At 32.4% G+C, this 23058-nt stretch overlaps 3 protein-coding genes across 5 annotated transcripts; all 3 read left to right on the top strand.

Moving 5' to 3' along the window:
* The first annotated feature begins 1904 nt into the window (after positions 1 to 1904).
* LOC133297394 (heat shock 22 kDa protein, mitochondrial-like) lies at positions 1905 to 3604 on the top strand. Of its 2 annotated transcripts, none has more exons than XM_061496531.1 (2): positions 1905 to 2202; positions 2975 to 3604. In XM_061496531.1, exons 1-2 carry the CDS (start codon positions 1992 to 1994, stop codon positions 3400 to 3402), a joined length of 639 nt encoding a protein of 212 aa, XP_061352515.1. In that variant the 5' UTR covers positions 1905 to 1991; the 3' UTR covers positions 3403 to 3604. The 2 variants fall into 2 exon arrangements, with proteins under 2 accessions (XP_061352515.1, XP_061352520.1); XM_061496536.1 differs by having other exon boundaries at positions 1906 to 2199.
* Positions 3605 to 8975: 5371 nt separating this feature from the next.
* Positions 8976 to 12360, top strand: LOC133297460 (putative glycerol-3-phosphate transporter 1). Of its 2 annotated transcripts, none has more exons than XM_061496621.1 (3): positions 8976 to 9160; positions 9873 to 10887; positions 11064 to 12360. In XM_061496621.1, the coding sequence occupies exons 2-3, from the start codon at positions 9882 to 9884 to the stop codon at positions 11612 to 11614; spliced, it is 1557 nt and encodes a 518-aa protein (XP_061352605.1). In that variant the 5' UTR covers positions 8976 to 9160; positions 9873 to 9881; the 3' UTR covers positions 11615 to 12360. The 2 variants fall into 2 exon arrangements, with proteins under 2 accessions (XP_061352605.1, XP_061352595.1); XM_061496611.1 differs by having other exon boundaries at positions 9828 to 10887; positions 11064 to 12359.
* A 5518-nt stretch (positions 12361 to 17878) lies between these two features.
* LOC133297419 (RNA polymerase sigma factor sigA) lies at positions 17879 to 22775 on the top strand. Its single transcript, XM_061496563.1, has 10 exons — positions 17879 to 18045; positions 18318 to 19132; positions 19988 to 20186; positions 20278 to 20370; positions 20890 to 21018; positions 21125 to 21178; positions 21268 to 21345; positions 21468 to 21530; positions 21983 to 22095; positions 22388 to 22775. The coding sequence occupies exons 2-10, from the start codon at positions 18438 to 18440 to the stop codon at positions 22494 to 22496; spliced, it is 1533 nt and encodes a 510-aa protein (XP_061352547.1). The 5' UTR covers positions 17879 to 18045; positions 18318 to 18437; the 3' UTR covers positions 22497 to 22775.
* Positions 22776 to 23058: the final 283 nt, after the last annotated feature.

Raw genomic sequence — 23058 nt, 5'->3', positions numbered from 1 at the left:
CTTGTCAATTTTTATGAGACTCTATTTAGAATTTTTGTATTCATGTTTTTTTCAAATAAGTTGTATTTATGTTCGTGACTCTTAAAAATTCATATCCTTGCGAGTCTACCAAAAAAAAAAAAAAAACAACTAAGACAAGTGTAACGTCACAGCAAAAGTTAAAAAGTTTTACAAGAGTTATGATGTAGGAAAAATAATTGTGTTATGTTATAAAGATTCTTTTTGTGTGTCGATTTTTTTTTTTTTTTTTGCTGTGGGCCCCACAAAATGTTGTATGTGTAGAAAACTTTTTGTAGTCATGTTAAATGATAGATGATAAACCAAAGTTAAAAATGATTAAGTGGTAAAACCTAGAAAGTTGCTTGTTATCTGATTTTGCATGAAATAAAATCCAGTGTGTACATGTAACGAAGAAGTTTAAAAAGGATTTATAATTTTTTATTTAGTAATTAATAAACTATTAAAAAAGTTTAAAATTATTTTTTTAAATTTATGATAAAAAAAACTGAGAAAGAAGGCCCAAATATTCTTGGCATCAGTGAACTGGGACCACGTGCATTGATGAAATTATCTTATAATACTTTCGTGATTATACAGATTATTTAAATTAACTTTAATGTTTTATATAAAAGGTTGAGTATTTAATAAATTTTTTAATTTATTTACTTAAAACATTATTTAAGTATTATTTAGTAAAGAAGAACTACATACGTAAATCTTGAAAAAGTCTACAAAGCCCTGTTTGGTTTAGGAGATTCTAGAATTTAGATAGCCAAATGAACTTGGCAATCCTCAAAGACTACGTTTGGTAGACAGATTTCTCAAGGGTGACCATCTATCCTATTTGCATGGAATTTCTCCATTTGGTCCAGAAAGCAGGGCATGCGCACCGACTAAAAACCGATCTTGTATGTGGATTGTGATCGATACCCGTCTAAATTGGAAAGTGAGAAATTGAAGCTACCGAAATTACTCCCAGCCCCCACTTCGTTTGAGTGGTCAGCAATGAAAAGCAAGAACCAAAATCATCTTCACTTGTAAGAACATATAGCAAATTACAAAAGAATAGGAGAAAAGTGAAATAGCACATGATCCATCAAATATCAGGAGATAGTTTCACGTTTGTAAAAGATACAGCAGAAAACTTTACCTTCTTGGAAGCAAGATAATCAGCCTTTTTGCGGCAAAGCACGCACCTGTTAATGTATAGATTAAAAAACATAGGGCACCTGTTAAAGCACGCCCTTTCGAAAGATTCAGGGTTATTTTAGTAATACCCCTTGTTTTTCCATCTATATTTTACCTCCAACCAAACATAGATTTCATAAAAGTTATCTAATTTTTCGAGTAAAGTTTTTTTCACCAAATAATTTTTTTTTTTACATTTTCCTATCTATCTCACTTTATCTCACTTTCTAACTATTTTCCTATCAATTACATTTTCCTAGTATTTTAAAAATTTCTCTTCAACCAAACGCCCCCTAAAAAACTCACAAGGGGAAAAAAACAAGTATAGGAATCGAAAATACTTTACTCATTATATCTGTTACATTTTTACCAACAAAGTTACCTCAAGAATTTTAACATTAGAGTTTAGAATATTGAAATTAAAATGAATTATAAATATATAATAGAATAACATTTTTATGATATTTGAATAAAATGTTTTTATAATAAAGTATATATTTTTAATTGTTATTTAAAGAATTTAAAAAAGGAAAGTATAAATAACTGAAATAAAAGTGCAAAAATGTAAAATACGTATAATAAAAAAAAAATTAAGACTTGAGGCCCAAGTTTCCCACTTTCTCCAGAATTGTTTCTCCGCTCTGGAACCTTCGAGAAATTTTTCTAGCACCTTCTAGTCCTTCCCATGCATTACCCTCAAATATCGCCACTTAGCCCTCACCGTTTATGCACACAGAATCTTCGTGACTTGTTCTCTATCTTCTTCTTCTGCAATTTCGTAGATACCTTTCGCTCCAATCTCAATGGCTTCCTCTCTTGCTGTGAAGCGCTTCCTCTCCTCTTCCCTCCTCTCCAGGTCTCTTCTTCGTCCCACTGCCTCTGCTTCCCGCTTCTTCAATACCAACACAATGAGGAAGTACGACGACCATGACGATGACCGCAACCTCGACGTCGATCGTCGATCTGATAGCTCTCTCCCTCGAGCTCCTCGCCGCGATGATTTCTTCTCAGGTAGTCGTTATCGTTCTCTAACCTCATCATTTCCCTTCACCTGCTAAAGCCGAATCTGTTTGATTTTCTATGATGTTCTTTTTATTCAGTGATTTAGCAGTGAGCGGAGTTAAAATATATAAACATTTTACTCTGCAACTTTTTGTTTTAAGCAATTCAAGTGTAGATTTATTTCATCTAGTTTTTTTCCTTAATTTTCTATGTTGCTTTTTGGATTCGGTGAGTTCAAATTTTCCTTTCACCTGCTCAAGCCGAATCTGTTCGATTTTCTAGGTTGTTATTTTGATTCAATGAGTTAATAGTGAGCGGAGTTAAATATCTGAAACATTTTACTCTGAACTTTTTGTTTTATGCAATTCAAGTGCAGATTTATTTGATTCATTTTTTGTCCTTAATTTTCTATGTCGTTCTTTTAATTCAGTATGTTAACAGTGCGCGAAGTTAAATATATGAATCATTTTACTCTGAACTTTTTGTTTTATGCAATTCAAGTGCAGATTTGTTTGATCCATTTTTTGTCCTTAATTTTCTATGTCGTTCTTTTAATTCAGTGTGTTAACAGTGCGCGGAGTTAAATATATGAATCATTTTACTCTGAACTTTTTGTTTTATGCAATTCAGGTGCAGATTTGTTTGATCCATTTTTTTCCCCTTAATTTTCGATGTCGTTCTTTTGATTCAGTGAGTTAATAGTGAGTGGAGTTGTATATCTTAACCTGTTACTGAACTTTTTGTTTTGTACAATTAATTTTCCCCTCGATTTTGCTATATGCAGATGTGTTTGATCCATTTTCAACAACTCGGAGTCTGAGTCAGGTTCTGAATATGATGGACCAATTCATGGATAATCCATTCCTCTCTGCGTCGCGTGGAATCGGAGCTGGAGCTGGAGTTCGTCGCGGGTGGGATGCTAGAGAGACAGAGGATGCTCTGCTTCTCCGCGTGGACATGCCTGGGCTCGGCAAGGAAGATGTGAAGATCTCCGTGGAGCAGAACACTCTCACCATCAAAGGTGAAGGTGCAAAGGAAAGTGACGACGAGGAAGGGGGTCCTCGTCGCTACACTAGCAGGATTGACTTGCCAGACAAGCTTTACAAGATTGATCAGATCAAAGCTGAGATTAAGAACGGTGTGCTCAAGGTCGTTGTTCCTAAAATGAAGGAGGAGGAGAGGAATGATGTGATCAATGTCAAGGTTGATTAAAATAAGTTTCCTATGTTATTTGCATATGTAGACTTGATGGATCCTTTAAGTAGACAAAGAAAGCTTTAAGGACATCGTGAGTGATCATGCTTAGTTATGTCTACGTGATTTTAACTTTTTTTTTTAAAAGGGATTTCATGGTTGAAAATCAAGGAATGAATATGGTGATAAGTATAATATCTTAAACTGAATTTTCTGTTCATGTATGGTTCGGACTTGGGCCAACAGAAAATACTGCATTCTGATCTGAACTTTCCACTAATATATAGTTAGACCTAGGCGCTCAAAGTAATGTGACATACACAGTTTTAGAGGATGGCGATTGCATTTATAATTACATCAGATTATTATGCATGCTTGAATGCAAACCTCTTTACAAATATTTCCTAGCTTGAAGAAAAACTATAGCACATGGGAAAAAACAAGTGCGAGTCTTATCTTTAGGGTTGCATTCATGGAGCGTGTTAGTTGCAACCAATAAATGATGTTTTGGCCTTTCAAGTGATTATGTCAAGTTGCGTGTCAGTAGGAATCAGTAATTATGTCAAGTTACCCAGCGGTGCTTTCTACAAAGATCTATAACTCCGCACAAAGGATGTCAAAAGCACCTCCAAACAACTATGCAGTAAGCCAGTAATTATAAATGATTCACGCTTCAGCTCAATGCGATTGCAGATTTTTACGTTCAATTGTAATAACCCAACTCCGATCCCAACACCGTTTAAGTTACGATAGAAGAATAAATCTGAATCGGTGACACGGAGTATAATCCATATATTAATACTTACAAGCAAATATTATATATAAAAAAATCAAATATAACACGTAAAATCATGAAGGAGCAGTCGCGAGATGTATACAATTATCCTCATGCATATATAATCAAATAGGTAGTGTGCATGACGTTACTTGAAATTAAATCCTCAAAATTAGGAGTAGAGTATGATGTTCTCATTGATCCAAAAGAAATAAAGATCGAATAGTTTGTATCGTTGCACCGTTTGTGATTACCATCTTCGGAGTTTGTGCAAACAGCAACATTAATGGGCATTAAGCTCACTCAAAATCCAAGCATGCGTGCTGCGGTAAAAAAAATTTAAATATTTTTTTTTTTAATAAATATTTACAAAGATATAATCATTTTAAATATAAATATGAATTTATAGCATTCAAAGTCCCACGTAGGACATGATCGATCGGAGAGAGACACTAGAGTGTTTGATGAGAGAGACACTCTCTCTCAAATGGACACTTCTCATAGGAGCGTGTTTGATGAGAGAGACACTTCCCCTCAAATGGCCCTCTAAATGGTGTGATCAACACATTGACAATAAAATTGAAAGTTTATAAATTTTGACTCGGTATTCAAATGAGGTAATTTTTTTATTCCACATAATTTTTCAAGATCTACACAATAATACCTTATTTGACATATTTTGTCTCTTATAAAAAAATTTAAATTTACAGCAATGATACTATAAAAACATTTCTAATAAAGATTATTATGATTATGTCATTGTTGCAAATTGAAATTATATTTATGAAAGATAAAATTTTAACTTAAATAAGATCATTCACACTTAGAATAAAAAATGCAAAACTAAGCACAAGGGCCCATCTATACCCCTAAAAGTGTCCGATAATGTTTCATTAAGAAAATCTAAACATCTTTTTCCTTCCAACCTCCTATAAATTATTTTAAATACAAGGAAAAAAATATTTCTCCTGTCACAAAAAATAAATTGATCTTAAGCAATTTTAAAACGATATAAATTTGGAATTGAGAGAATTAATGAAGAATATTCTAATAATTTTATATTTTTTTATTATATGATTTTTATCAAAATTTTCTTATTAATTTTTTCAATTCTTAAATTGACATAATTTTAGGATCAGTGGAGATAATTTTATCTCAACGATAAATCCTCAAATATAAAATAAACTCAGCTAGGTAATACAACTGTAAGAACACAAAACTTTGTCTGTTTTGAAATCACCTGAAAGCCGTACAAATTAATTAGTTTATCTTGTAGGAAAAATTAATTAACATAGTAAATCAGCCTAAATAAATTAAGGTAGGTTGAGATAACAATTAGAATAAAAAAAAGGTGAGAGTAGGCTTTACTTTTAAGCGGACTTGGTTTGAAAACGAAATTTGAATTTGGTTCATTTTTCTTCACCAATACTTTTTTTTTTTTAAGATTTGACTTGACCTTTTAAGAATCAGCAGCTTAAACTTAAAAAAAAAAAATCAATAAATATATAATCTTAAAACATTACAACAGTAGTAATATTATTATTATTATTTACTTGGGCTTACAAATATTTAAAACATTAAACATCTTGGTCATTGTACTTATCAATAAATGATATGAACTGATAGATTATATAATGTTAGAAGTATCACGGCATCACAAAAATTTATCAAGTTATAATTTATTAATTTTTGCCGCTCTAACATGTTGACTAATTAATAACTACTTACTAGATACAATCAACGATTAGTTCAATAGTTAATTATGCAATACAACTTTATAATTAAAATCAATTACATGTATATTGGAGGTCAGCCTGTTAGGTCTAAAAGACTTTTTCAAAGACGAAAAGCCTGACTTGTTTAATTAAATAGATTTCACAATTTTATTAAACGTGTTAAGTTTGTCAAAACTATAAACTCTTGAGAGCCACTTGACCTATTGCTACACTTAACAATTTCTCAAATTAATATATTAAAATAGAACACACATGACGAATATTTCTTATCATTAAATTGATAAAACTGGTTAATGTTAGTTTAAATGATTCAAAGAATGAGAAAGTGGGGTCGTAGTATCATTATTATATTAATGTGAAACTAGCGCCATTTGAACTCATAAAACTAAGGTTAGCTGATATTACACTAAACATGTCTGGCCAAAAAAAAAAACAGAAAAAAGGATGCATCTTTTATTGCTATCTTCACTTCTAAATTTTGGAACGACATAAAGACTGTGTTTCTCATTTGAATAGGTTTTTCCTATGTAATTACTTAGCCAATCAAATTTTCATCTTTTTTTCTTTTACTATTAGATTTGTTTTGCACGATTTTTGGCTCAGGCCACCATGGCCAAAGCCCAAAAGAGTGCAAAGATGGCATTAGCTATCTCAATTCCATTAGGAATTATTATACCAAATCTCTTAATATCATACCAATCAATTAGTGTAGATATCATGCCAAATCTCTTAATATCAAGGAACTAAATGTTGAAATCCCATAAGATTATCTCCAATTCCTAAGTTAAATGTATCACAGACCAAGGAATCTCTCCCCTAGTAAGTAATCTCTCAAAATTTTAACATAACTACATATTCAAGACTTGAATAATTAATATTTTTTCTTCATCATACTATAGGCTTCTCTTGCCTTCTGTTTTGCTTTGTAGTTTTTCTCCCCCATGTGTAAAAGCAAGGTTTTGGTTCAACCCTTCCTTCATGATGTATCATCCTATGGGATGAGACTTATTATTTTATCTTGTCTTACATTTAACAAAACGTGCTAAATGATCATCAAGTAATAATCTAATAACAACACATGTCAAACTAAAAAATTCTATTTGTACAAAGTAGAACATGTAATTGTTGCGTTAATTTCCACCCAGATTCGTCCAGTATCCGAATTTTCCCAAATATTTGAAAAAACATCATTTCTTTTTTTCATATCCATTGTTTACAAAGAAGGAGAAAACGAAACAAAAGCAAAAAAATTAACGTACTTAAAAATAAAAAATAAAAACTAAAACAATTGAGGAGCGATGAGACGTGGCATCCAAATGGACTGGGCGGTGTCCGTTGTCCACGTCATATTTAATCCTCCACGTAGGAAAGGTGGGTCCCTTTTGGGCGGCGGATATCCGCTTCACGTAAGGAATAATGCTTTTGGGATATTCGAATATACTCTTAGCAGTTATGGTATGACGATTCTGTCCCTGCTACTTCGGCTAGATTTACAAAATAACGCCCTGCTTTAATTGTGGTCACTTTGACCAAAATGCCCTTCACTTTAATCAGTAGTTTTAACTTTTAACTGTGTTTTATTTTAATTTTTTTTGTCCAATTCTATGAGCTTTTTCGCAACTAGCAACGCCAAAATGTGTTTCCCATCTTTTATTTTCTTTTTTTATTAAACAAAACTATCGAACACCCTGTGACCAGTTTGTGATGAACGAGACAAAGACCAATAACACATACTTGATCAATTATTTGTATATACCTCACTTGACCCGGATTGACGAAATATCATGTTCGATTGATGGAAGTATGGAACCACTCCCTATCATAAATAATTAAATACGATATAAAACTCATTATTGAATTAGCAAGTCATGAAAAACAAAACTAGAAAAAATTAAAATAGAATTAAATTATACTTGCGCTTCTAACAATGTTAACAATCAATATTTGTATTTGGATATTTTTTGTGGTGTTAAATTTAAATTTTTATTTCAAAGTAGTTACTATAATTTAAGTTTAGAGATTTTACTCAATTTTCTATTGCCTAAACTAAACATAAGTGTGTGGTTGATCATCGTTGGGTATAAGTACTCCACACGTTGTTGAGTGTGAGCTATATAGGATCTTGTCAATTTTGGAATCAATATTATATTATGAAATTGCCTTCACAAAAGGCAGTGACGTGATCAACTCCTTCATGAAACAAATATTTTTTTTTTTTATACTACACACTTAGAAATTCAGGGGAAAATTATATTTTAATTTAAAAATATTTTTTTAATAATTAAATAAGTTTTGAAAAAATTAAAATAGCTTTTAATAAAAACATTCATAAAAATTAATGCAAACACGCAAACATATAACTTATTTGTTAAGTAAATCTAGGCCAACTTATAACTAATAACCAATAACCTATGCCTTCCTCAACATATGAAAATATTTAGGGGAGGTTTGGTAAAAAATTTTACAGGATTTTCGGAAAATTGAATTTTTTTAAATTTTAAATTTTTAAATATTACCGTAAACTAAATGTAAAAATTATATTTTTGAAAATTGAGATTTCTAAACAAAAAAAAATTTCTCCTCTACCAAACACCCCATTAAGAAAATTCAATGACTTGTTAATGAAAGATTACATCAAGTCAACAGTTCAATATCATAAAAAGAGTTATAGTGAATTAGTGATTTGAAAGATTAACCATTATGCCTGGGTAATCCAAACACAATTTGACTATAGAATAATTTTAATTATTATTAACATTTCATAATTGTTGATTTAATTTTGATTGAATGAAAATAAAAATAATTATAAGAAAAAAATGTTCGTAAAAATAGCCATTCCATTTTTTCATTTATAAAAAAAAAACATCATTATTATCGTATTACATAAGTCAGACGACATACACTGGGTAGAAGAAAGATAACGATACCGTACGAAAGAGACATTTTGGTCAATTCATGGGAGGTGATGGCATTCTCGTAATTCTGAGAAAACCGGTAATCGACACGGCAATTGTTATATAAAAAGAGTGTAATATGGACCTTTCACCACGAATAAAATAACATTAACATGAAGCACGATTAATCACGCGCTTAATCTTTATCTGTAGCTGGAGAACGCTTTCGTTGCTATAACAAGTGCCACAAGGTACACAGGCTAAGCACGCAAGGTCTCTAAGGGTGAACGAGTTTTCACACTTCACACCCAGAATTTTCAACACAAGTAGCAGAACACAAGCAACCTAGTCAGCTCTTCTTTGCTTGAGGGGTACGATTTCCTAATCTTTGTTTTATTTTTCTTCATTGTGCTTTCAAGTTTATATATTATGTCTTGGTTTTGGTCCTTAATCTTTCCGAACAACATTTGATTTCTGGGGTGCGTCTGATTTCGATTTTTTCGCTTGTTTTGGTGTTGGGAAATTCATTCCATCTTGGAGTAACCGTCGAGAGGATAATTGGGTCAATGGGTGTTTTCTGAACTTTGTTTTGCTTGGTTTTCTTAAATCTTTATGAAGGAAACTTAAGCTGCTGATTTTCTTCGGTTATTGTTTTCAAATTCACTTTTGAGGTCTACTGTTATAAATTTATTACCTTTCTTAGTTCGTTTTTTTTTTTAAAAAATTTTTAATTTATTCTTTTGAGTCAAATGGGTCGCTAATTTTCTGATCCTTGATGTTCTACCATCTTGCTATTGGTCTATTTAACAACATGTGGAATTTCTCTTGTTTTTAGATCCTGGAGAAAATATATGATCACTGGAAATTGTTTTTAGATCTTAGGGTATTGGAATCTTTTAATTCTATATATAAAAAAAACTCTTGAATTAAATTAATGGTTATGCTTGTCATCAATTACTATTTTATTGTGCAATCAGATTGTCATGAATCGATCAAGTAACATACTCTTTCTTACTTATTCATCTTTCATTTTTGCAGTTTTATTTTATAAGGGGAAGCTGAACTTCTTCCTCTTTGTTGCAGCTATAATACATGGGTTCAGCACAAGAACAGTTACCTCAGAGAAGTTGCAATAAGCTCCCTGGGACTCGGGTCCTACAATACTTAAATGGAAGCCCTATTTCCTTCAAAACCCATCAAGCCATCGTTCTTATTGTAACATTTTTAGCTTATGCTAGTTATCATGCCACCCGAAAAACCACAAGTATTGTTAAGAGTGTCCTTGATCCCCAAACATCAGATTTAGGCTTGAATTTCTATCCATTGAGACAAACCAATTTCACTGCATCAACTGGATCAAGGAGATTTTCTTGGAGCCTTGGAGATGGTTGGGCTCCATTTAATGGATCAGATGGGACATCCCTTCTTGGAGAATTGGATGTTGCTTTTCTTTCAGTATATGCTTTTGGGATGTACTTTTCTGGACATTTTGGTGACAGGTGTAATTTAAGGATTTTTCTTACAGTGGGGATGCTGGGAACTGCTTTGTTCACTACACTCTTTGGTCTAGGTTACTGGGGAAACATTCATAACTTCTACTATTTCTTAGTAGTTCAAATGTTTGCTGGATTGTTTCAATCCACTGGATGGCCGTCAGTAGTTGCCATTGTGGGTAACTGGTTTGGAAAGAGCAAGAGAGGCCTGATCATGGGAATTTGGAATGCTCACACTTCTGTTGGGAACATTGCAGGTTCTTTGATTGCTTCTGCTATGTTGAGCTATGGATGGGGTTGGTCCTTTGTTGTGCCAGGACTAATGATGGGTTTTGTCGGTTTGGTTGTTTTCCTTATATTGCCGGTCACACCTGAGTCTGTTGGAGCTGATAGAGAGGAAGATGAATATAGTTGTCCCAAGAAAAGTGGAGATGAAGAGACAGAACCTCTGTTAAGCCAAGAAACTCGAGTCGAGGACAAAGCAGTTGGGTTCATAGAGGCATGGAAAATTCCTGGGGTTGCTCCTTTTGCTCTTTGTCTGTTTTTTGCCAAATTGGTTGCATATACATTTCTGTATTGGCTCCCATTCTATATTTGCCACACAGGTACTTAAACATTCTACTTATCTTAAATTTTATCTTTATGTTTAATCTGCATGACATTTACTTTTTACAATTGCTATAAACAATCATAATCTTCATATAGCTCCATATTTCCTCTGCCTAATGCATTTTACCTTATTAAAATCTTCAATTTCTCATTGATGTTCATTATAATGCAGCAATCGATGGAAAATATCTATCCAGTGAGACAGCAGGAACTCTATCCACTTTATTTGATGTTGGAGGAGTGCTGGGAGGAATTCTAGCTGGCCACATTTCTGATCACTTAGATGCTAGAGCCATAACAGCTGCAAGTTTCATGTACTGTGCAATCCCTGCGCTCTTCTTCTATCGAAGTTATGGGCATGTTTCATTGATTGTTAATGGAGCTTTGATGTTCATCACTGGCATGTTTGTGAACGGGCCTTATGCTCTTATAACAACTGCAGTTTCAGCTGACCTGGGAACACACAAGTCATTGAAGGGAAATTCACGAGCTCTGGCAACTGTAACGGCAATCATTGATGGAACAGGTTCTATAGGGGCTGCAATTGGGCCTCTATTAACAGGTTACATATCTGCAAAGAGCTGGAGTGCAGTTTTCACAATGTTGATGGCTGCAGCTTTAATTGCAGGGCTACTTTTGACCAGGCTTGTAGTGTCAGAGGTTGCCACAAAGATTGAAGAGTCAAGGTCTAATAGAGCACGGGAATGTCCACTCGAAGTATAAGAGTCAAAGGAGTCAGCAATACTATGTGACTGCGTGTCTCTTCTAGGAGTGCCTATGAAGTCACAGCTTTCAGGTCATTAAATTAAAGAGGAACATGCCCAACAATGGTTAAAAATAGAGAGGGCGTCTTTAACTTTTATCTTTCTTCATAACATTGGAGGGCAGGTTGATATGTTACCTGTATGTACATCATGTGATATACCCAATTACCCATTATAGTGTAGTATCATCCATAAACATGAGCTTTTCAAGAACTGCTTGTAACTTGTGAACTTTGGAAATCAACCACATTGTTGGGAGGTCAAGAATGAAACGTGTGAGTTTACAAATTGATCTTTGTTGCATTTTTTCAATGGCTTAATGGGTGCACAAAGCTGCAAATAAACAATAGCTGGTAAAGATAAGCTCCATGCTTTTGTGAATTTTGGTCCAAGCCCCTCCATTGGACTCTGAGTTTGAGGAGCATTACTTGGCATTTTTCTCCTTATTCATTCAGTACTGATATCAGAAGATACTTGGTGATTCTATCAGAAATTGACTAACACTATTAACTTATTTCATCATAAACTAACACTACTAACTTATTTAAGTACTTAGATAGGCATGTTTTACGGTTGCCAAAAATTTGGCTTGGGATCTTATGTCGTTGCGGTCATAAGATGCCTTTGCAAACTGGGCAATAAAGCATGACCTCTACATAGTTTTCAATAGGGTGGCTTCTAAAGCTTACATTACAATTGTGTTATTTTATTTATTTTTTGAATATTACTTTTCTTGTTGCACGGACTCATCAAATATTGTTTCAAGCAGAGTGGTAGGAGAACCATTCTCATTTTCAGACATGTATAGAAGCATTGTTTCTCTCTAAACAGCTTGCAATTCTCCTTTCTTCCTACTGGTCAAGTAGTTGGTTGCATATCCATAGTTTGGTGTGAAACGTAGGTGCATTTGACTTTGAAAAAGTATGCTGTTTTTGAAGAAAAATGACTTGCCAAAGGTACAACTCTTCTCAGAACAAAGTATAAAATTGTTTATTAAAAAAAAAAAAAAAGTATACAATTGGTATGCCTAAGTTGTTTGGATTGTGTATGTAAAGTATATGTTACGGACTAGCCTCTTGGTCTCTAGCTTGGATTCATAATACTCATTTTCACCTATGTAAGGCATTTTACATGCACATGTAATGGGTTGAATTCTAAAAAATTCAAATTTACCTTAGGTGTTAGATGATGGTTTTTTTAATGGTTTAAAAAAAATATTATCCTCACCTCTTTTTAATAGTGAGGATCAAATTCTTGACCTCGTCGTCACTAAAGTTCTGATATTATATAAAAAATCAGTTCAATCCAAAATCTGAAGATGTTAAGTGAAGATCGTTTTAATGATTTATATTATTCTCTAACAATTTTCATGCCAAATACATTATTAATACAAATATATATACAGAAAAATATTTCTGCAGTTAATGCAGATAAATTATCTGTATTTCCCAAAACGACGTCGTACAGATAACTTATTTGCAATAACTGCAGAAAAAATGAACCGATATATATATATATATATATATATATATATATATATATATAGGCTTTAACGTTTCTAAAATGAACGTAGATAAGTTATCTACATTCGCTCCTAAAACGACATCGTTTTGGATTAAAAAATTATAATGAAAAAGACTATTATAACCCTAAAAATTATAATTACAAAAATAACTTAATTTCTGCCTCAAAACGACGTCGTTTTAAGCTCAATGTAGATAAGTTATCTACATTGACTATAGAAAAAGCGAACTCATATATATATATTTATATATATATATATTGTTAAGGTACTCATTCTTCGTACCGTTGATGTTTAGGCTAATATATTGAACCAACTTTTTTATTGATCGTACATCTCGACTTATCCTATTACACCTCATAATAGTATCAATGTTTTTGAGGTGAGAGGACGAAGGGAAAATGGTCCACAAATAAATCCATTTTGTTGACGAGTGTGCAAAAGGAGAGCAACCTTGCTTGGCCCCCAAACAGGAAAGTCCTAAAGTTGTTCCTGAGAGGGGTCTATCAGATGTTGGATTGGTCATTTTAATCCCAGCAACTTTCTTTTATTTGGTAGTTGGCATCCCTTTGCTAACTTTAATAAGGCATAGTGTATTGCATCATACCAAATTGGTGGCTTTGATCGCAGCGTGTGTGATGCATATGATGAGAATACTGTTTGTCCTCATCTTATTATGAGGCAGAGGATCCTACTTGACCACTTGCTGTCCAAATGGTCCATTGCTTAAAATGTCATCAGCTCAAGTAGCTAATATAATTTGGAAAAATCAACATCAACATCAACAACACATTTATCCCAAATTAATTGGGGTCGGTGGTAGATGAACCCACATGAAAATATTTTTTCAAATTTTCATGTTGTGACCTTTCGATTTGCGTGTAATTTTTTTTTCTTTTTCTAATAAATGTGAGACTCACTACTGATTGAGTCACAACATGAGAATTCAATTCCCATGCAGCATGAGAAAATGAAACCCCACATAATTTACTTCGTTATTCATTGCTATGTTCGTTTCCTTCTTTCTCTTTTTAAGATTCGCTATTGAAGTAATCGCACTGGCGGAGCCAGCGTCCAGGGTCAAGGAAAATTTAACTGGTGTCAAACACTAAAATGTGAAAGATTATTTAACAAGTTGAAAACGTGACTAATTTTCAAATTTTAACTAGGGCCGAGACTTTCCCGACACCTAACGTGACTACACCATTGTATAACCGCTCAATTTACTATCAAATTATATATACTTTTAGGTAAGAATTTCCCGAAGAAGCATGTCCCTTTTTTTTATCATGTGTTTTTGCATCATGGTTGTCACTTCACTAACGTATTCTGAGAATGAAATGCACTTGAATTTATTTAGTGTTCAACTTAAATAAACATGGTTAAACTCCGGAGGTCCATTTTGCAAACTTCCTAGTTAACTTTTTTTTTTTTTTTTGTCATAAGAAACTAAACAAATTACACATTAAGAAAAGGGACAAATATATCAGCACTTATTGTTAGGAGATTAGGAGCTAGGTCACTAATTTTACTAGACTTTTATTTTAGCACAAAAACTGAAAAATTCTGAAAAGATTAAATGAATCAGTGCAAGTATAATTACCCAGAAATTAGTTTAATTTGTATATCTTGCAAAAGTTATTCGAGAGCGGATGAAGAATGGCAAATGAGGATTAGGGTTAGGGTAAGAGAGACAGTAATGTTATACATGAAAAATGTGCTTCCAATTCCGAATTGGTGGTATTAATAATCGAAACAAAAGTGGCGTGTCTTCCAAACCAATAACGCAAGCAATGAAATTGATTGCAGTGACAATAATGTCTTGTTACTTCAATGTCAAAGATTTAATGGATGAAGTTATCATTCTTATTCATAGCGACAGCTTCATTATTGTGTGTTCACTTTGAGTATTTTATTCACTCATTGTTTTATTTTTTTTTTACAGCTGAGTAGTGATTAGTGGGTGACTCAGATCCACTAAACAAGCAGTTAGTGGTTTTCAACTGATGATTGTGACTCAATGTAACATTAATTAATTTTGTCCAAACAATTTTCAACCATGAATTATATACGTATCAGTGTGTGAATCATTGACTGAGGCAAATATAATAACCTGTTAAAAATATTAGCCACTAAGGTAAAGGTTTACGAATAAGATAGTTTAGGCGAGATTAGCAACTTGAACACGACGTGTATATTCTTCTCTCTGCCACTAAATTAAAGTTTAATGATATGATTAGTAAATATTTTAATCCAAGGATGTTATTACTTCATTTTAAACAAGGATGATATTAGTTTATGATATTAATATTTCTCATGTTATAGGAGATAATTTTATCTCTTATACATATATAAAAATATATGAGGCTTATATTTTTCTTTTATCTCTTTTTTTCTCATATGATTCTATATAGAACTCATATATTTTTATGTGCATAAATGATTAAATTATTTCTTACAACATCAAACACTTTAATCTCTTAAATTATCTCCTAAGAAATGACTAATCCCACAGAATTACACCATCTCATTGTGTTGTCACGTAAGTGTTTTTGTACACTCACTATTTTATTGTTGTGTTGTCACTTGCGTATTTATTCACTGCTTCTTTTATTTATTTTTCTACAGATAAACAGTGGGTGACTCAGACTCACTAACAATGTAGTTAGTGATTTTCAATTGATGACTGAGATTTAAGGTTATATTAAGAGGGTGTTTGGTAGAGGAGAAATTTTTTTTTTATCCAGTAATCTCAATTTTCAAAAATATAAATTTTACATTCAGTTTACGATAATATTTTAAAATTTAAAATGTAGAAAAATTCAGTTTCCCGAAAATCCTCCATAATACCGCATCCTAATTATTTTTGTCCCAAAAATTTTCAACCATGAAATAGATATGTATCAGTTTGTGACTCGTTGAATGAGACAAATATAATAACCTGCAAAAAATATTAGCCACTAGGGCAAAGGGGATTTGGAAAGTTTAGAGCTTGGAATTAGGAATAAGATAGTCTAGGACTCTAGGCGTGATTGGCAACATGACCACGACGTGTATATTCATCCCTCCAACCTCTAAAGTAAAACTTAATGATATGATTAGTCAATATTTTAATCTAGAGATGTTATTAGTTTATCTTAAACAAGGATACTGTTGATTTATTGATACATCTTTCATTTTCAAATCTGCACGGAACTCCTAAGAAATGACTAATCCCACAAAATTACACCATCTCATATAGTAGTTATCAGCACAAACATTTTTTAATGCTAAGTTTTATAATACATGAGTATGCTTGTTTTATATTTGTTATCATTATTTTTTTATTTAATTAGACTATTTTTTCTTTAAATGATTTTTTTAATCAAGAGAAGATAATAGAATAACTACAAATGAGCAAAATATATAACAAGTAAATCAAATCTTCAAAAACAAAAATAATAATTTAACAATATAAAAACAGAATATTATTTATAGATAAAAAAGCTTACCCAAAATAAAAATAAAAATAAAAAAATCTGGGGTAAGCAGCTAAGTTCAGCCATAGCCTGCTAAATACTTTTATTTTATATGTTTTTTTTTTAGTTTTATAAGAGTTATGTTGTAGGAAAAATGATTGTATAATGTTATAGAGATTTGTTTTGCGTGCCGTAATTTTTTTTTTTTTTCTTCAAAAAGTGTGAGCCCACAAAATATTGTGTGTTTAGGAAAGTTTGTTGTGTCATATTAAATGATAAATATAAACTTTTTTTTTTTTTTTGGATACAATCCTTTTATATGTTTGGGTAGTCCATTGATTAATTCAAATCCTAGACCTGTCCTATACAAGATTGAAGACGATGAACATATCCCACTACATTGGACCTAAAATAAAAAGGCCAGTTCAAAGCCTGCAATTTTGAAGTGCAACTCTCTTGGGCCTCTAAGTGGGTCGGTTCTGGTCAAAAGAAAAGAAGGTCCATTGCATTTCCAACAATTTGTCATTTGAAATACAATGAAAAAAAAATCACTAATGAGTTATCTACATATATATATGTATATTGAAGAAAGAAGAAATTACTCGGCCCATTATCAACTATTGATCCCATTTGGAATTAATAACTAATAATAAATTAGAGAAATTTAGTAATGAATAATGGATATAAAACTTAACACTTAACATCGATATAAGTTAATATTTTTCTGTATATAATTAAGAAAAACAGTGAAAAAAGGTTCATTATTAAATCATTTATCTATAAGATAAGAATTAAATAAACCATATATAAGTACACTCAAGACGCATTTAAATTACATTTTACATAAACAAAATTTTACTTTTGCCAAAAGGTACACATAAGACATGTGTTTAGCTTCCATCCAGTAATTGAAAAAATCTATGAGCTAGCAAATAGAATTTATAGAAAACATATATAGTTATTGAAAAAATAAAAATAAAAAAATTGTTGAATCGAAGGCGAACGTGGAATTAAGAGAGCAGAGAACACAATGCATCATAGACCACTCAAAGCTGGTCCCAAAATCTGTTCCAGCCAATAACTTCTCTCCTTTCCATATCTTTATCTTTTCATTTTTTCTCATTTCTATTTTTATTTCTTTTATTTTCTATTTTCTCTTCCCTTTCTTTCTTCCAACCAAATTAACTTCCTCTCTCTATGAATAATAATAATATATATAATAATAAATTAAAGGAGGAAAAGAAAAAAAGAGAGAAAAATCTAACAATAGCAACGTTATTTCCTTCCACACCAACAGTTTTTTGAGTGAAGCCTTTCCAGTGTGCAGCTGCAAGCTGATTCAGTGATTCTAAATTGCTAAGTTATTGTTTTTGGTGCAATCATCGTTGTCCAAATTCCAATTTTATTCAGGTACTCCATTCACAGGCATACCCCATTTACCATTTTCTATGTTTCCATTAAAATTTGGAACTTTGGCTGAAACCCATTTCGTGTCTGTGTTCATTTTCATTTGGGTACCCAGTTTTATTTGCTACAGGCTTGTATGGTTGTTTTCATGAAGTATATTCACAGGGAAAGAAAAAGTGAATATTTATTAATCCACTTTATAATTGAAATCATGAATAATTTGTTATTTTGTTATAATATTAATTACTATTTTTGGTTATTTTTTGGTTTATCAGATGGTTAACAAAAATTTGGGAAGTTTCTGAAAGCAATACGTGCAGTGGATAAGGTTAAGAATCATTGGTATAATAGGAGAATTTGATGGTAATCATACATAGTTTCTAGGTAGGAGTATAATGGCTACAGCTGCAGTTATTGGACTCAGTGGAGGAAAAAGGCTCTTGAGTTCATCTTACCATTACTCTGATATCATAGAAAAGCTTTCTTATGGCAGTGACTTTGGATCCACACACTATCAGATTGTTCCTACAAAATCTGTGATTATTGCTAAGAAGTCATCCAACTACACTCCAACTTTTCCAACATCCAACCAGCAGAATCAGTCTATCAAAGCTCTTAAGGAACATGTTGATGCTGCTCCTGCAATTGCAGATCCATGGTTTGAGAGATACAATTCTAATGACTTAGAGGCAGAAAGCTCTGACATGGGTTATTCTGTGGAGGCTCTTCTTTTGCTGCAGAAGTCAATGCTGGAAAAGCAGTGGAACCTTTCTTTTGAAAGGGAAGTGCTAATCAAGCATTCGAAAAGAGAAAAAAGCCATAGGAAAGTGGCAGTAACTTGTTCTGGGGTGTCTGCAAGGCAAAGAAGAATGAATACCAAGAGGAAGGCCCCGGGTAAAACTGGCTCTGCAATGATGCAACCTTGTGCTGCTATGCAGTTGAGGTCCATCATCAGTCCTGAACTACTTCAAAACCGTTTGAAGGGCTATGTGAAAGGTGTAGTGAGTGAAGAATTGCTATCTCATGCAGAAGTTGTAAACCTCTCAGAGAAAATAAAAGTTGGGCTTTCCTTAGAGGAGCATAAATCCAGGTAATTGCATATATTGTTGATCCTATGATTCATTAAAATGATGAAATATCTGTTCTTTTTTATGGTTTGCCTGTTACTTAGCTTCCATTATCGTGCAATTGTAAAAGTTAGTGATTTCTTAATCGAAACAATGCAGCAAGTTAAAGAATCCCTGGATCACTTAAAAGGAAGTTTTGTTGCTTAATTTGCAAACCTGAATGATCAATATTTTATTTTAATCCTACAATCTTAATGGGGAATGAGACTAATCAATAATGACAAAGGTAAAGGCGGTTTCTGGCTGCTTGGCAAGAAGATCTATTTTGTTCTTTGCGATTTCTTCTGTATAGCTATCATTTTAATAGCTTTAAATTTTTATCACAACTCTACTCTTTAAAACTCTGAAGTCAATGCCAGAGCATTAGTTTTCTTGATAAGTTTACGTATAAAATAGTGTATACTACTTTTTTACAGGCGGAGCACGGACAAGTAATTTGAATTTCTTTCACCTTATTGAACTAATGAAATTCAAATATATCCTTCACATTGTTGTTAGCTTTTGACAACATAGTTCTGGTGATAGAGGCAGAGATATTGCTTCTATTTGTTAATCTAAGGGACTTGCATTAGGATGGAGAAAAATTTATGTAAATCATTAAGCATGTATCCACTTCTTATAAAGTTATTATAGAATGGTTATCTTTTATAATGAAAAAACAACATTCTTTGGGATACTTCAATTTTTTAATTTTAGTTTTTTAATATTATTTGAGGAAATTGTAGCAAATAATTTTGAAACTTGACTTCCTTTGGTTCTGGTTTTACCTTGAAGAGAATAATAGTTGACGTACATTATTTGTAAATCTTTTATTTCAGATTGAAGGAAAGACTAGGATGTGAACCCTCTGATGATCAAATGGCGACTTCATTGAAGATTTCTTGTGCTGAACTACGAGCAAAAACCATAGAGTGCTCTTTGGCAAGAGAAAAGTTGGCTATGAGCAATGTTCGCTTAGTTATGTCTATTGCTCAAAGATTTGATAATTTGGGTGCTGAAATGGCTGACCTTGTTCAGGTGATTATATAGATATCTCTGTTTTAACTTCATATCTAGTTAGCTTTGTTGCTTTGTCTGTTGTAAAATACTCATCTTGTTTTCTCTGTAGGGTGGCTTGATTGGACTACTTCGTGGGATTGAGAAGTTTGATTCTTCAAAAGGGTTTAAGATTTCAACTTATGTTTACTGGTGGATACGTCAGGTGAGGCTTGCATATTTATGAGAATTTTCGCGACATGCTTGCCATATGGATGATTATCAGACATCCTCACCAATATTGTTCTTTAGAAATTGTCATAAGATTCATCCAATTTATAATTTTAAAGCCAGTGGAAACAAGGGCAGTGTATGGCAAAATATTTTCACGAAATCTCTTAATATTACTTCTGTCAAATACTTTCATTTTTCTCATAATTTTTGTAAACCTGGGTATTATATAGCTTGTGTTTTATAATCAGTATTAAACCTCTGGGAGTCCTTCTTGCAGCCATAATTTCTGCATATGGGTATGAATCAGTTGCTCCCTTTCACTTCCAGGCTGCTGATTTTACTGAAGTAACAATTTTAGGTGTAGAGAATGCATCTACAGCACCATTTTTTTTCTCTTTCCATTTTTATTAGTTTTGGAACCCCATATTATTGTGTTCTAAGAAATCCGTGCAAGGGTATTTTACAACTCAAATTTGTCCAACCACCATGAATCATGTTTTTCTGTTGACAGGGTGTTTCAAGAGCTTTAGTTGAGAATTCAAGAACATTAAGATTGCCCTCTCATTTGCACGAGAGATTATCTTTAATCCGCAATGCAAAGTTTAGGCTGGAAGAGAGAGGCATTTCTCCAACTATTGATGTAAGTCAGCTAAATGTATAAAAAGAAAGCAACTACAGTCTGTATCATATATTTTAGAACTTTTATGTATAAGTAGACCTGCCTGAACTGTTCCCTTGTTTTGCAGGGGATAGCAAAATACCTTAATATGTCTCAAAAGAAAGTCAGAAATGCCACTGAGGTAACAAAAATCATTGAGTTACATGATCCTCATACATGTAATGTAACATCCTATTATCCATATGTTCACCATTTATATACATATTGCAGGCAGTCAGCAAAGTTAGATCGCTTGATAGGGAAGCATTCCCCTCTCTGAATGGTCTTCCAGGAGAAACTCATCATAGTGTAAGTGTTAATACTTTTCTACAAGTCCATCAAGGAAGATCATTAGAAATGCTTTCTTTTCCTTTTTTTTTTTTTTCTAGAATAAAAACTTTCTCAATTCTTTTTTTCCTTTCTACTCCCAGTATATTGCAGATAATCGCCTTGAGAACATCCCATGGAATGGAGTAGATGAGTGGGCACTTAAGGTATGTAAGAAAATATCTGAATGAAACCTGACTTAATGTTTGAATGACAAGCTGAGGAGTGTTTGAATGCCTGTTATCCTTTAGTGCTCTGTATGTTGATCCTTTTTTTAAGTACATGTATATTGATTTAATGTCATTTTCTTCATATTTTTCACAGTGGACTATAGGCTGACATTAGGATGATATATAAGGATTGTAAGTTAACATTGATTTGTTATAAAATGTGTTATTCTAGAAAATACAAATTATTTTAAGCTTACTCTTTTTTTGTTCTTTTTATAAAAATGAATGCTGAAACCAGTATAGGATTCTTCCTCTAATAGGGTCAAATGATTTGAAATATGCTGAAATTAAACTTTTTTCATGTCGTTTCATGAATTTTTCGTTGCAGTATATACTTATTTATATACTAAACTTCCTTAAAGATTAATACCAATTGTAAATATTCACAGGATGAAGTGAACAAACTCATTAATGTGACCCTTGTGGAACGAGAGAGAGATATCATTCGTCTTTATTATGGACTGGATAAAGAATGTCTCACGTGGGAAGACATTAGTAAACGGTGAGTTCAACTATGATTTCCAATTACTTTCTTTTTTTCTCAATTGCCCTTGTCAACTAAAATTTTGCAATTATACATCATCTAATTTGATCCATCTATAGCATAATTTTTTTGTAACTCACTCATTGCTCTTCCTCAATATCATATCACTTATTCTTATGTGTTAAGCTGAAATGAGGCTTGAAAGTGGTCACACACTCACACTAACTGCACTAAGTTGAGTCATGTTCGATTTTTGTTGTCCTCAAAAGTTCAAATTCTTTTTATGACACTTGTTGTGTTCTTTCTGCAGGATAGGATTGTCAAGAGAAAGAGTAAGGCAAGTTGGACTTGTTGCATTGGAGAAACTAAAACATGCCGCGAGGAAGAGAGAGATGGAGGCCATGCTATTGAAACATTAATATGGACTCATCATAGAGACATGTATATATACAGAAAGGAAGTATGTACCTAGAAATCTATCTTCCTGATTCAAAATAGACGAAAGAGGACTATATGAGGGAACTTTTGAGGATTTGTAAACCCCATAAATGTATTGTCTGTTGGAATAATTCTGTTTTATCAATATGTTGAGGGATAAAATCTATGGATCTCAAATTTTTATTCCAAGATGATGAGGCTACTGTTTACTAGGAAGACTTGTATTAAGAGCAGTTTCATGGGCTAGTTACAATATATTTCAAGAGATTATTATTATAATTTTTTTTACTGAAAGTTTAGTTTTTGATGAAATCTAATGAAATTGTTTTGTTGTCAGTAAAAAATACAGTTATGAACATGTCTTCCATAAAAGTGTACTCTGTCTGATGCAAGCCTTTTTGTCTAAATCAATTTATTTCATTTATTGTCCCAACCGGTAAAGATTGCATTAGGAAACAAGCAAATAGCAAAGCATAGATTATAAACCAGGCACCTAATACATAATTCATTTCAACTAATTTCTTAATTTTTACTACAATAATA

This window comes from Gastrolobium bilobum, unplaced genomic scaffold (genome assembly GCF_033153095.1).
Source record: "Gastrolobium bilobum isolate Gb01-03AN ecotype WA unplaced genomic scaffold, APGP_CSIRO_Gbil_v1 utg3870, whole genome shotgun sequence".
Classification (NCBI taxonomy): domain Eukaryota; kingdom Viridiplantae; phylum Streptophyta; class Magnoliopsida; order Fabales; family Fabaceae; genus Gastrolobium; species Gastrolobium bilobum.
This window is presented reverse-complemented; position numbering and strand designations above follow the sequence as displayed.

Coding starts and splice junctions, on each gene's coding strand:
- LOC133297394 (XM_061496531.1), top strand. CDS start 1,992: ATGGCTTCCTCTCTTGCTGTGAAGCGCTTCCTCTCCTCTTCCCTCCTC. Junction 2,203..2,974: donor CGATGATTTCTTCTCAGGTA/GTCGTTATCGTT, acceptor TGCTATATGCAG/ATGTGTTTGATCCATTTTCA.
- LOC133297460 (XM_061496621.1), top strand. CDS start 9,882: ATGGGTTCAGCACAAGAACAGTTACCTCAGAGAAGTTGCAATAAGCTC. Junction 10,888..11,063: donor ATTCTATATTTGCCACACAG/GTACTTAAACAT, acceptor ATTATAATGCAG/CAATCGATGGAAAATATCTA.
- LOC133297419 (XM_061496563.1), top strand. CDS start 18,438: ATGGCTACAGCTGCAGTTATTGGACTCAGTGGAGGAAAAAGGCTCTTG. Junction 20,187..20,277: donor AAATGGCTGACCTTGTTCAG/GTGATTATATAG, acceptor TTTTCTCTGTAG/GGTGGCTTGATTGGACTACT. Junction 21,531..21,982: donor TAGATGAGTGGGCACTTAAG/GTATGTAAGAAA, acceptor AAATATTCACAG/GATGAAGTGAACAAACTCAT.